Source organism: Limulus polyphemus, unplaced genomic scaffold, assembly GCF_000517525.1.
Source record: "Limulus polyphemus unplaced genomic scaffold, Limulus_polyphemus-2.1.2 Scaffold3925, whole genome shotgun sequence".
NCBI classification, from domain to species: domain Eukaryota; kingdom Metazoa; phylum Arthropoda; class Merostomata; order Xiphosura; family Limulidae; genus Limulus; species Limulus polyphemus.
The window spans coordinates 58,133-71,501 of NW_013669535.1; the positions used below are offsets into that span (position 1 = coordinate 58,133).

Here is a 13,369-nt window from a genome sequence, read left to right on the forward strand (position 1 = left end):
TACTACTAGTACTATATATATATATATATATATATATATATATATTTATCAGAACAGTTATCTGTAGCATGTAAAATACTGTGCATAAATTAGAAACCACTCAGTCATAACCAGGAATTTTAAATCTAAAAACATGCTAAGTTTTATTGCTGCAGGTATTTCAGAACTTCATAATGTTTGAAGGCAAAAGAAATGTATATAAAACAAATTTAAAGATATTTTTTAAAATATTTTATGGGACCCCTCTCAGATGAAATCACTGCCTGAAATTGATAAGAAATGCTTTTTTCAAGCTTTTGGAGATAATAAGTGGGGCTTGAAACCCAGAGTTCTTCCTTTAATTTTGGCTTCATTTGCTGTTTTTATGGATCTAGGTAGTCCCATACAAACAGTATTGAGGTCTGAGCTCTGTGGAACTCACACAAAGAATTCAGAGTTCCATCTGTTACCTTTTTATGTGTAAGATTTGGATAATTTTATGCTGGAAAATGAAACTTATCACACTAAATGACAAGTATTTGCTTATATTGGGCAGAATCTAAGACTCCGTCAGTATCGGCCAGATCACCAACTGCATATGTGGTTAAACAGCCCTATATTTGGACATTACTTCCACCATGTTTAACCCTTGGTTGACATCATATGATATTAGTGTAGGTGACTGTTGCTGACTTCATATGATGCAAACATTTTGCACACAACATTTTGAATGGCCCACCTCAAAAATTCACAAATCTTTGTGCATGGGGTGGAAAGCATATTTACACAAGCTGCAAACAAAGGGTTAACTCAAGGTGACCAACAATCTTCTTAAATCTTTCACCACTCCTTTGATGAACATACTAGCATCTGTTGGTTCTAAAAATCTCAGACTCATAAGACCAAAGTACTCTCCAAAGTGGAGACCAAAGTGTGCAGGTTGTCCAATTGTTTGGGTTTTAGCAAACTTAAGTCTCTTTTTATTTGTTGCCTTTCCAGAATAAAGATTAAAGTTATATCTGCCTCTGAGTGAATTAGCCTAAGATACTTAATATCTGGCTAGGAAAGGTTAAGTGGTCTTACAAGTCTTCTCTTTTCATAAGTGGTAACATTTTCATTGTATTTTTTGTTTTTTGTAGAAATCTGTCCATTATTATATCTAACCCTCTTTATAATGTCTCTAATGAGAGATACACTGTTTTTATATTGTTTCTTTCTTTTTCTTCCAAACACTTTTCAAGTGACTGCAATTTCTTCATTTCTCCGCAAATTAACTTGAATCTTTTTAGGATTATACCTTGGTCCAATATGCCCAGAACCTATTTCAATTTTTTGGTTTAGGTTGTTTTAAGGCTTTTATGGGTTCAAAGGTTCATGTGCAAACAAACAGAGATATAGACAGTTTTATAATTTATCTTTTGTTCAGTTTTTTGGTGAAGAAAGCACAATTTTGGGTTTTCATGAACTATTCATGTGTATGTCAACCAACTTCCATATGATTTGGTACAAAGATACCTTCTTGCAGGTCCCAGGCAGTGATATAGACAGTTTTAGATTTCTATGTGTTCTTCATGATTTTTCTGGTGAAAAAAAATGGCCACATTGGGATTGCATAGTGGAGACATATTGCATTCACTCACGAATGTTGGCCTCTTTAACTTAAAGCTATTGTGCTACATCATACATTATCAGAAACTGTGGGTCTTGGAGCCATATTTCTTACTTGAAAGTAGAACAGTCATGCTAGAGTCACAGACTAAAGAAATTGTATCTACTTTTTACAAAATCAAATAATAAATGTAACAATCAAGGAAAATTTTGTTTTAATAGTTTTACAATAGAAAATTAATAAATGTATGGAATGCTATTAGATATTAGACATCAGTATAATAGCCACAACATTACAACATATAAAAGCTACACATCCCAGTTTTCAGAAAAATAACTATTGTCAGTTCTGACATTTTTACACCTCATTCTTTTTAGAATTACTTTAAACCAAATCCACGATTTGGAAAGTATTTAAATGAGTAAGGGTTTTAGATTGGTGTTATTACTACAGTATATTTCATTCAGGACACATTTAGTACAGAAGACTAAATGGTGGTGTCTCTAATTTATGCACAGTAGTGTACATTTGCACTGAACAATGCGTACATATCTTTAAATGGTGTAATTTGAATGTATTATTTTTTTTATATATATGGCTCATACACTAAGCTATGTGACCTAATGACACTACTCCAAATCCTCAGCTGATTGAAGATGGATAAGTTTACAGTAGACTTGGACAAGGTCCTGGATGAGTTTGAGGAAAATGAGGGTAAAAAAAATAAATCATATGAAATCTGTGTGTGCATGCATATATACTACTAAAAATGTATCAAATTTATATGCTATAATATAGCACTTTTGAAATATAGCTATGAATTGAAAGTGAAATTATTCTTTATAACTAAAAAAGCTGTGTAAGAGCAAAGATTAATAAATGATGTTTTCATTAACATGGAAGGAATTGTTTTAGGAAATGTCTTTTATTGATTCCAAATTCTCATATTTTTCCTGTGTGTCTGCAGTTGCTTTAAGTACAAAAAAAATCTTTACAAGCCAAATCACCTAAGTTACAAAGTAATTTTTTTGTATTGCACACTGCTAAAAAATGTTTCACATAGCTACATCTGCTGTTTGATTATTATATACATAGCAGTGCTTCATTCCTTTAACACTTGTATATCAAATAATAACAGTGTTATTCAGAGTAATGAAATGGACACCTTAATTATGTTTCTGTTCAATAACAATGGTATTGTATGTAATCTAAATATATTTGAAACATTGTTGACATCTGCCCAAAAAAGTTTAGCTGATCATTGTACATTTCATGCCATAATTAAAATTTATATTATACTATATTCTATGCCAGCAGCTTTTAGTATCCTATGATTTTATTATACATGTATTTAGTCCTGCTTCAAGGTTTAAGATACAAATTTACTAGGTAAGATAAGACATTAAATTTTGTTATTGTCTGCTTCATCTATAATTTTGTCTGTTATTTTGCAGATCAGCAAGATAAAGTTCTGTATGATGTTTGGAAGTCTCAAAGATTACATGTCAATGTAAGAGGATTACAACATGGGAAAGACCTAAATAACTCGGGTGTTTTTGAAAGAAAAGGTGTTTTAAATATGCCTTCAAGAGACCTGAAATCTACTAATTTTCGACTGTCAAAGAACTACTGGCATGCAGAGTATGCAGATAAATTTGATCTTGCTGAGGCAGACTTTGCAGCAAACTTGAAGACCTCCACTTTAAACCCCCCTTCTCCTGTCAATGAAATTAAAAGCCTGAAAAATCATGCATCCCTTACATCTGTAGATCAGAATTTATTACTTCTGGACTCATTTCACTACATGGAGCATAATTCAAAAAATACTGTAACTATAAAAAATGATTCTCACAATGCATCTCTGAAATGTTCTAAGACAGATCAACAAATAGTCCCTTCTAATATTAATAACTCTTCAGGTTCAAAACCAGAATATTTACAAAATGTTTCAACATTGCCATCCAATATTTTGCACACTCCTCATTCACAGAATGTTGAGAGCATACAGTATCCCTTGATTTCTGAATGTCATTCAAATCTGATAAAATCGCATAAATCACATGATACTCTGAGAATGCCTCCTGGTGAAACTTCAATAGGTAATAGGACTTGTTTAACTAGTTCAACTACTGAAATACCAAGTCATTTAGAAGATCATTCACTCTTGAATACTGATTGCGCATCAAGATTACAAGTTGTCAATAACAAGGAAGACATTATAAATGGTTACTCTGGAGAGGAAGATCAAGATGTGTTTAGTGTTTCACTTCCAGCAGAAACTAATAACATATCAAACACAAAAGTCTCACAAGATGTGAAATATGAAGTTCATTTACTGTCATCGGATCAGATGTTAAACACTTTTTCTATACAAGATGTAAATACCTCTAGTACTGCAGTAGTGAACTGTTATTCATTTTCTCCCAGCAGCAACATCAAAACTGAAGATAAGGATGATGAGATCAGTGATTCTTTTTTTTTCTCTGGTGTCTCCGAGTCACTCGAAGGTCAGACCAATACCACTGAAGAATGTAAAAGTTCTGAGTCCAGTTTCAATTGCAAAAATTCACATATTACTAGCAGTGTAGGCAATAAAGAATTTTGTTTAGCACAGGCTACAATTACATCTGACAGTAATAATATTTACCTTAATGAAACCAGTGGGGATCATTCAAAATTATCAGGTGCAAGTCTAATTGCAGGAACAAATCCGACTTTATTGAAAGATGAAGAAAAAGCAAATTCTAATGACCCAGCAGTTATTGAACAGACTGAAGATGGTATTCATTCTCTTGATGATTCTTCTCAAGAACAAGATATTGAAAATATTGACATCAGAAGTTTTCAGAATAATTCCGGTCCAACAAAATTGGAAGATTCTAGACATATCCTTAAAGATTGGGTTTCAGAAATTGAAAATAAATGTGTTAATAATGAGTTAGAGTCTCATCTCACTGATGAAACTAATCAGAACAACCACAGTAACATATCTCAAAATCTTCAAGTGAGAAATGATACTCAAAGGCAACATAAGCTCATTTGTGATAATGATGATTTATCTCACATCAAAAGTTTTCTTCCTGAAACACAAATATCTGATGTTATTGATGCATGCTGTAATTTAAGTCTGCCTGACGAACACAGATGTGAGGCTCAGATAACAGGATTTAGCTATTTAAGTGATGAAGATCTTAGTGAAGCAGAAATAGAACACTATTTAAGTGATTTAACATTAGAGGACACTGAAAAAACTGTAAATAGCAACATTGAGGAAAATCACAACATTGAAGAAACCCAATTGAAAGAAGTGGATAAAATTGGTAGTCTTTATGCTTCTGATAGTAATAGCTTAGCAAAAGAAGAAAATGAAATTTCATTGTCTATAAAAAACGAAATTACCAGTCAACATAATTATTTAGTAGATAAAAATTTTAGAAGATATGAAAAGATGGTTATAAACAACTGCTATATTAAAGACTCTGATGTTAATAACTATTCTGTAAATAAATCAATTATGAATGGTCATTGTGTTAAAGAGTTAATTGGTAATGACTGGTCTGTGGAAAAGTCTGTCATCAAAGAAGAAAAAAGTGAACTGTTAACATCAGATGCTGATGATACTGAAGGAAGTGATTCAAAATTAGTTGCAGAAGATCATAATACAAGTGATTCTGTACATGAAGAAACAAAGATCAGTAGTGATGTGCATGAAGTAATGCCAAATGTGTATTTGTTAAATTGCAACAATTGTACTGAGATAAAATCTGAAACTGTAAGTCCAGTTAAAACAACATCAGATTCAACTGTTTTGTTAAATGAGGAAGAGAAATTTTCAAAAAATAAAAATATGTTGTCAACACCAGAGCAATGCTTAAGTTCTTGTGGCACTACAAATACAGAATTTAAGGATGCTTCTGTCGGAGTGAAATCACCTGATGAATGTAACATGTTTGTTCCTTTACCCAAACTTTCTTCTCAAGGAACTGGTGAAGTCATTCAGCCTAAAGTCCAACGTCCAACTTTCCTCAATCTTCCCTTACGTGCTCACATTATGCCCAAGCCGGTTCTACCTTTATCTTCAGACTCTGATGAAACACCATCTCCAGAACATAAACAAGGTGTCCCAGTTACTGATGAAATGTGTGCAGGTGAAACAGGTGATTCCAATAGTCCTTATAGTGGGTCTCCCCATATCATGGACCCTAATTATGGTAATATTATATTAATTTATTTAATACTCTTTCATACTAAATAATGTATAATGGAAACAAGTAAACAAGTAGAGAGAAAACAGTGTGTTATTTTCTAATTAATTAAATATTGGAAGTAAAACATCTGTACTTGTGGCTAGTACTTGCAATTGAAACAGGATGAACTGTTTAATTCAGCAGTTGTATTCATAGACAATTTTAGCCATAGGTATATTATAAAGAGCTGTGTAAGTTTTTGTACATTTAGCTTTTTTTCTTTTTTTCACAGAAGAACAATCTTCCTTAGAAAACATGTGTGCAAGATTGAGTGAAGAAGAACAAATGCTTGGTAAAGTAAAGCCTTTCTGGATACCAGATATTGATGCAGCAAGCTGCATGCACTGTGAAACCAGGTTTACAATGATTAAAAGAAGACACCATTGTCGAGCATGTGGAAAGGTCAGTCCATAGATAACAAGTAACGTGTTTTCAGAAAAATAATTCTTTCTTGCATCTTTAAGGCTTTTTTCCTAACCTTTAAGTTTTGATTTCAAGTTCTATTTATTATTGGGGCATGTTAATGATGTTTTTCATGCTTTCTACAAATAATATCAAGGTAACTGACCAAAAAGATAGGAATGCTTTTTTTTTTATGCTTATTGCCATTGTTTTCAGGCCTATAAAAAAAATCCTAATTTGCTCTCAAACTTCATGAAAAAAACGTATATTAAAGGAAATTTACAAGTTAACTTTATGTGTGCAAATAAAGGTTAGAAATATGTTTAAGTACATTTATGTGCTTATATACAATTAGAAGATATGTTTAGGCCAAATGTATGCATCTCAACTTTTAGATTCAAGATCTGTTGTGACCTTGCCAGATTATGGAAGGATTAACACTGCTTATACAAACATAGAAAATAGAATAGGCTATTTTGATCAATGGTCCTTTTTTCTTCTTCCTTTTTTTTTAATCTACAAATGCATGTATTTTGGTCAAAGTATATTAAGGGCTTAAAGAATGGATACAAGGATGAACAAAAAATGCAAGCAATATGGAAACCCCATAACCATTAATGTCCAAATGCTTGCTAACAGCTCCCTCTGTGTCACATCAAGTAAAGATTGATCTGCTAGTATAATTAATTTTTCAAACTTCGAAAATACAGGTAAGTTTGTACTTGGATGGCTTAGTGTTCAAAACATGGTGCTTAGTACAGTGCAAAAAATACTGTTTCTTATAAAGCTGAAATCAAAGTATTTTGTGATTAGACTGGCTTATAGATCCCTTAAACTTTCAATTGAGCAGATGCTCACACAACTAGAGATGGACCACTCACATGAATGCAAACTTCCAATTGTTTGCTGAGCAGCACAGCAAAAACATCTTTGACTAATTGTCAGGACAGTACTGTACAGAAAGCCAAAATTGTTAAAAACAATACAGGGTGTTATAGAGATATTTTTTAGCCTGTGATATGGTACAAAACCTGGAACCAGTAATATGGCAACAAAATTGTAAATCTTTACTGATGGCACTTTATTGCCTGATGAAGCTTGTGGTAGTAATAACACTGCTGATTTAAATGTCAACACAAAGGGTCATACATCAAGATGTGGACAAAATATAAAAGAATGCTTTACTTGACCATTTCAGAGGTAGCCATTTGGTTGACAGCACATAACCTAACATTGATGAATCATTCCCAACAGAACAAAATTTGATCAAATGTCTTATTACTTTGTAGCATACATAAGATGACTATAGATCTATTGCATTATTGGCTATTTATTTTATCAGTACAATTTCTCTGTAATTAGATCTCATTAGCTGAGATAAAACCCTTCGTACATTTTGGTACTAAATATGCATATTTTGAACTCAAAACAATATATAATGTCTTGTAACATTCAAATATATTATAATTTACATTTACTTCTCTATCTAATGCCTTCTGGTCATGAATATTGCTCAAACAAAGTGATAACCACCATGAAAGAGGTCCTATGTTGGAAGGTAATATCTCCATGACTTAAAGGCATATCAAAAATGTCCTTAATGCTATCTTAATATGTTATACTGATCTACATTTGACACAAGTTAAACAGTACAGTAAATTAATTTTCAAAAGCCAGTCGAAACATGTAAAAACAAAAAAGCATTTCCTTGCAAATCAGCTGTTAATAAAAAAGTACAATTTTTACCATCTTTTTTTTCTTTATAAATCTAATTAGCTATGTATTTTAAGTGATTATTGAAATGTATTTTTTTTGCATGTCCTTTGTCTGACACAATCTTTTTACTAATTTTAAAATAGTACGGATTTTATGTAAATAACTAAACCTTTATAACTTTACAAAATTAGAAAACTCTGCATTTAAGATCTTTACTGGTGTATGTACATATAAAACTAGGATTCTAACACCCATTAGCTGAAAACATTATGGGGCATGCATGCTCCTTATGAACTGACTTATTAAGTACAACTTTTTTAGTATGAGTTGGGCATTTTTTTATAATTGAAATTACATCTGTGAGTTAAGAACACAATACCATTATTTGTTGAAAACAACTTTTTTAGTTTTATTAGCTTTCATCAGACCAGTTATGCTGACAATGAAGAATGTTATCCAGGAGAGTTTGTTTACAGAAGGAATAGGCTTGGGGTAAATTTTGTTAAAAAAAATATTAACATTCTTTTCTAATCTTGTGTAGTAAAGGAGAGTTTAAAAGAAATTACATTGAAATCAAAAATATTTTTAAAAGAAGAAAGATGTTTTTGTTTTTTTGTAAGAAAGAAATCCAAATGCTTGACAGTTGTTTTATTGAATTCTATTAGGTGTTATGTGCCCACTGCTGTAATCAGAAAGCACGGCTGATTTACCTTGACAATAAAGAAGCCAGAGTGTGTCATAATTGTCTTGCAGTCCTTAATAAAGGTATCTATAATAATCAAAAAGAATGCTACTTAATGTTAAAAACGTTTTGTTTTCAAATGCATCTTGAATGTAATAATTAATAAAATAACTGATCCTTCTGAAGGTGTGTTTAGAAAATTAACATTAATTTAAAAATTAATCCATCCTAATTCAAACTGTAGAAATTATTTCTTGCTGATTGTCGAGAAATAGAGGAATATTTAGTACATCCAAATAAATAAAGAAATTAATGGCAAAAGATGCAATACTTTTATCCTTATTGGATTTAAAATATTAATAGGAATTGAATTAATCTAGTATACAATTTGTTTTTACATCTCTACATGTATATTTACAAAACATTTTGTTATTTGTGTGATCTAAACAAAAGTTCCATGAGGGTCTGTATGCAACTTATATTTCTAATATTATTCTTACATGTATCATCTATAAATTTGATACATGAAAGAGCCAACATTTACCAACAAAATTAGCTAAAAAGAAAGAAATCAACCTAATATGAAAATAATAGAGAGAATAAAAAAGTAAAATTAAGAGATATATTGTGCAAATAAAATGAGGTACAGATCATATGAATGGAACTTTCATGACAGGTAGAAAAAAAACAAGCAAAACATGTTAAGTGTGAAAGAAATTAAAATAGAGAAAATGTACTTTTTAATAATGTGAATAGATAAAAGGTTAGACTCAAATCACATAAATTCTACCTAAATGTTCAACCATACTCACCATTTCTCATACTCATTCTATGTGCCACCTCAGTGTTTAATGACATTCGTTTATACATTTTTAAATGCATATTTTTCCAGCAAAAAGCATTTTTCAGTCAATATTTCACTAAATACACATACACGAACATTGAACAATAATCATAAAAGTAATACTGTAAATGAAACTTACCCTAAAAGTTCATTGTTAGTCAAGTAACCATATTATTATAATATTCTTTTGTCTGTATCATATAATTGTTTTTAATAGTTGTAGTTCTAACTAATGGCTACGCGTTGATTCTGTTTTTGACTTCTTTTTTTTTCATGACACAAGTTTCAGACTCATTGCTAAGAGGAACCCTTTTTAACAGTAACAAAACAGCATCTCAGTTCTCTCTAGTAGTTAGTTACACTACAGCCAAGTGGATGAGCTTGGAAACAATATGACTTTGGATTCTGAATATGCACTTTAATTAAAATGTTAGTTTAAACATATGATGTTGTTATTTTTGAAGACTGTTGTTTTTAACTCTTACTAGCAGTGATGTTATTTTTAAAAAAATGTATTAGCTTGTGCTATTAGTGTAAGACATATCAATGGACTGGGAATGTAGTTGGAAATTTAAATGTATTTATGACTTAAACTCATATTTGTGTTTATATTTAATTAATGGTTGCCAGTAAGGTAACTTTAATAGGTATCTTTTTGTGACTTCTGTTTCTTTGGAAAATGTCATACATTTTGTTATTTATTTACCATCAGTGCAATTTACTTTAGTTCAAGCAGTTGAGAGACTGACTGGCAGTAGTGTTCCAGCAAGTCCCAGCCCTGGAGCTAGTAGCTTAGCTGTATCTCCTCTATACTCAGGATCCAGCTCTGCACCTACATCCCCAGGATTTCTACCATGTGAATCATCCATACAGGGTCAAGCAAGAAAACAGCCTGATCCTAACAATCCACAAGAATACTGTTCCACAGTATCACCTCTGCAGCAAGATAATGGCAACTTGAATAGGCCTCCTCTGACAGTATTGGTACCTGTAGGAGTCCTCAAAAGAGGTGAAGCTGTTTATCTCCTAGCTGTTAACCTGGAATTGTGCAAAGAAATTCTAGGTTTAACAGTATGTGTGTTGCAATAAGACTTAAGATATACTAATAACAATCATTTGATATACTTTTGTAAGGAATTGTTTTGTTTTTCATACTTAGACATTCCTCTCTGTACTTAAAAATCTAAAAAAATCAAATTTATTTACCCATTCTAGCTTTTAAATGATACTAATAATCAGTTTGAAAGCTAAGTAAGTTAAAGTTTCTCAATCTATAGATTATCTTACTTTTATTATTATTATTGTTTTGTATTTAACTTTAATAGGAGAATTGATGTTGAGATGCAAAACTAAAAATAGATGTGGCCTAGCTCATCTGCATGCTGTCTTAATTTAGGCTTAATTTGATGGGAAATATTCTGGAATAGATAGACAATCAGACATTTTAGTGCCTATGTAATTTTTCCTAAAATATGTTTTTCATAGATTAATATTTAGTTATTTGCTAACAATTTATTTTCTAGAACTGCTTTTCTTGATTGTATTCAAAGTTCATAAAAACAAGTTTCTCTTACAAAATTTGGCTAGTCATTTAACTAAACTTCACTTTGTATTTTTGTGTTTGTTTGACTGCCATGGACTTGTATATATATAGTTATATTAAAAGAATGTAGCTTTATTGGTGAAAGAAATGAATATATTGAAATGTTCAAACCAAATTATAACAAAGTCACTTATAATGTATGACTTTGGCATTTTAGTTTCATTTTAAGAGGTCAGTAATGAAGCAATTTGAAAATAGATTAATCAATTTGGAAATATTGCTTATGCCAATTTGTTTTTATATAAATTAGTAGCTATCATCAGGAAAACTATAATAGTTAGTTATTTTAACTGGAACCACTGGCAGGAAGGTTATAAGTAACAATTATATTTTTTATTTTCTATCAATTACTTACAAATAAGTATTGGTCAGTGGTTTCTAAAATTGTTTTTTTATGTAAAATGTACGTACTTCACATTTTCCAGATTTCTTTTATATTCCTTTTTTGCATATTATTTTGTTAGTAAGAGTAAATTTCCAAATAAACAATGTTTTGTTTTGTTGTACCTCAGCGGGAGAGAAGCCTCGTGGAGAACCAAAACAAGTTATGTTTTCTGATGGTATCCGTCCTGGTGGTGATTTAACCGATCTTGATAACTCTTCAGATTGTCATTCTATACCATTCAGACGTCAGGGTCATGCCCAGATGAAGGTTACTGGTATGTTTGTCAGGAATAATCATGTTTATTAATTAAACAGTGTGCAACTAGTGTTGTATTGTCAAGATGGCTTGCAGTCTGTTATGTAAGATCATGTGCTTTATGCTTTCATTGTGTATATTGCTATATGTAAGAATAAAACAACAAAAGTATTAGATTTATAACTCTACAAAAACGTTTCTTTAGAAGAAAGCTAAATTTCTGTATTGTTATTCCAATGTTTCACTTGCAACTTCTTTTTTGTTAATTTTCTATTCAATCAATTTCTTGAATAGGAGAATCGGGCCCTGAACCAGGTGGAAGCTCTATAGTAGCACCTGGTAGGCGAAAGAGAGGACCAGATAGAGATATGCAGTGTAGACGAGTTGTCATATCAGATAATGATGGCACTTTGCCTCCAATACTTTTACCTACAGGTAAATTATTTTATGCACAAAACTTAATTAGTTAAACTGTTGACCTAAAAGGTACCATAGTTAGTCTTTTACCTGAATCTGGGTATGAAATTTAAATTTTGGTTTATATATATAACATAATTGATATTTAGAGATTTGTGAGAATACCTGAGAATTAGAAGATAATAATGTGATTATTCATCCAGGTGTTAACTACCAAAAATATATATCACTTTAATTTTTTGCAATAAAGCAAAATATTAATGTTTGTAGATAAATTGCCACCCTTTTCTCTCCCTCTTTTTCCACTAACTTGTCAATAACTGAGTAGCTGTTTATTATACTAAATGATGTTTTACTAAAAAGTAAAAAAGCAGAATATATTTTCGATATTTTTAGTGAGATTTTCAAGAGTCCTAAACTAATTTTCAAGGGTCCATAAGTAGAATTTAATAAACTCATAAAAAAAGGAAAAAAAGCACTTCAGTGTCAAGGAAAAACTTTATTTACAATGTACACTACATGTTTACCTTCTGCAAGAGGAAAAGAGCATGTTAATGTTCAATAAAAAATGCAATTTACACTGCATGTTGTTTCCCTTTGTGTGTGCAGAGTAATTTTCATGATAAGATTAAAATACTTTTCTTCATTGTAAAATTTTCAACTGTCATTTACATAACCCCTAAAACCTCCTAAATAAATATCAAATGTTTGTTTGTTTTTTAAGAAAAACTTTATTTTATCTGTTATTTTTCTTTACAACTGTATATGAGATCAGTTGATTTGACTTACCTCGTAACTGCCATAAAAAATTAAACATTTTGTATGAATTTCCCTTATTTTCTTTCTGGAATGGCTGCAAATTGTAACAGAAAATCACAATTGTTTATCCTAAGTAGCTTAAAACTGGTAACAATATCTGTCTATTTATACTTAAATTTATTGTTTTATTGTCCTTTGAACCAAGTCTAACTACTATTCACACCATATAAATTGCAAATTACATGGCATATGTGCAGATCCCATTACAGTATCAAATGAAATAATGCATGGACTACATAAAAAAACTATTTTACTTACCTAACCTAAAAAATTTCAATTTTTACTATTTTTAGTTACTTTTTTAATAATAAATAAAGAATACTCATGAAAAACAAGAAATGAAGTACTTAACTCAGTCTTTTTTTTTTTTTTGCTCTCAACTGTCAAAGAGACTTAACCCAACTTTTTTAT

General features: G+C 30.8%; 1 protein-coding gene across 1 annotated transcript in view; it reads left to right on the forward strand.

Annotated features, from left to right (window-relative positions):
- LOC106470289 (zinc finger FYVE domain-containing protein 9-like) overlaps positions 1 to 13,369 on the forward strand; it is a 59,262-nt gene that overhangs the window by 14,063 nt on the left and 31,830 nt on the right. The window contains exons 2-8 of the mRNA XM_022398897.1: positions 2,200 to 2,302; positions 3,043 to 5,799; positions 6,068 to 6,237; positions 8,619 to 8,718; positions 10,192 to 10,488; positions 11,595 to 11,741; positions 12,017 to 12,157. Coding sequence (XP_022254605.1) covers positions 2,245 to 2,302; positions 3,043 to 5,799; positions 6,068 to 6,237; positions 8,619 to 8,718; positions 10,192 to 10,488; positions 11,595 to 11,741; positions 12,017 to 12,157 — 3,670 coding nt within the window. The 5' untranslated portion in view covers positions 2,200 to 2,244. The remainder of the gene's footprint in view (positions 1 to 2,199; positions 2,303 to 3,042; positions 5,800 to 6,067; positions 6,238 to 8,618; positions 8,719 to 10,191; positions 10,489 to 11,594; positions 11,742 to 12,016; positions 12,158 to 13,369) is intronic.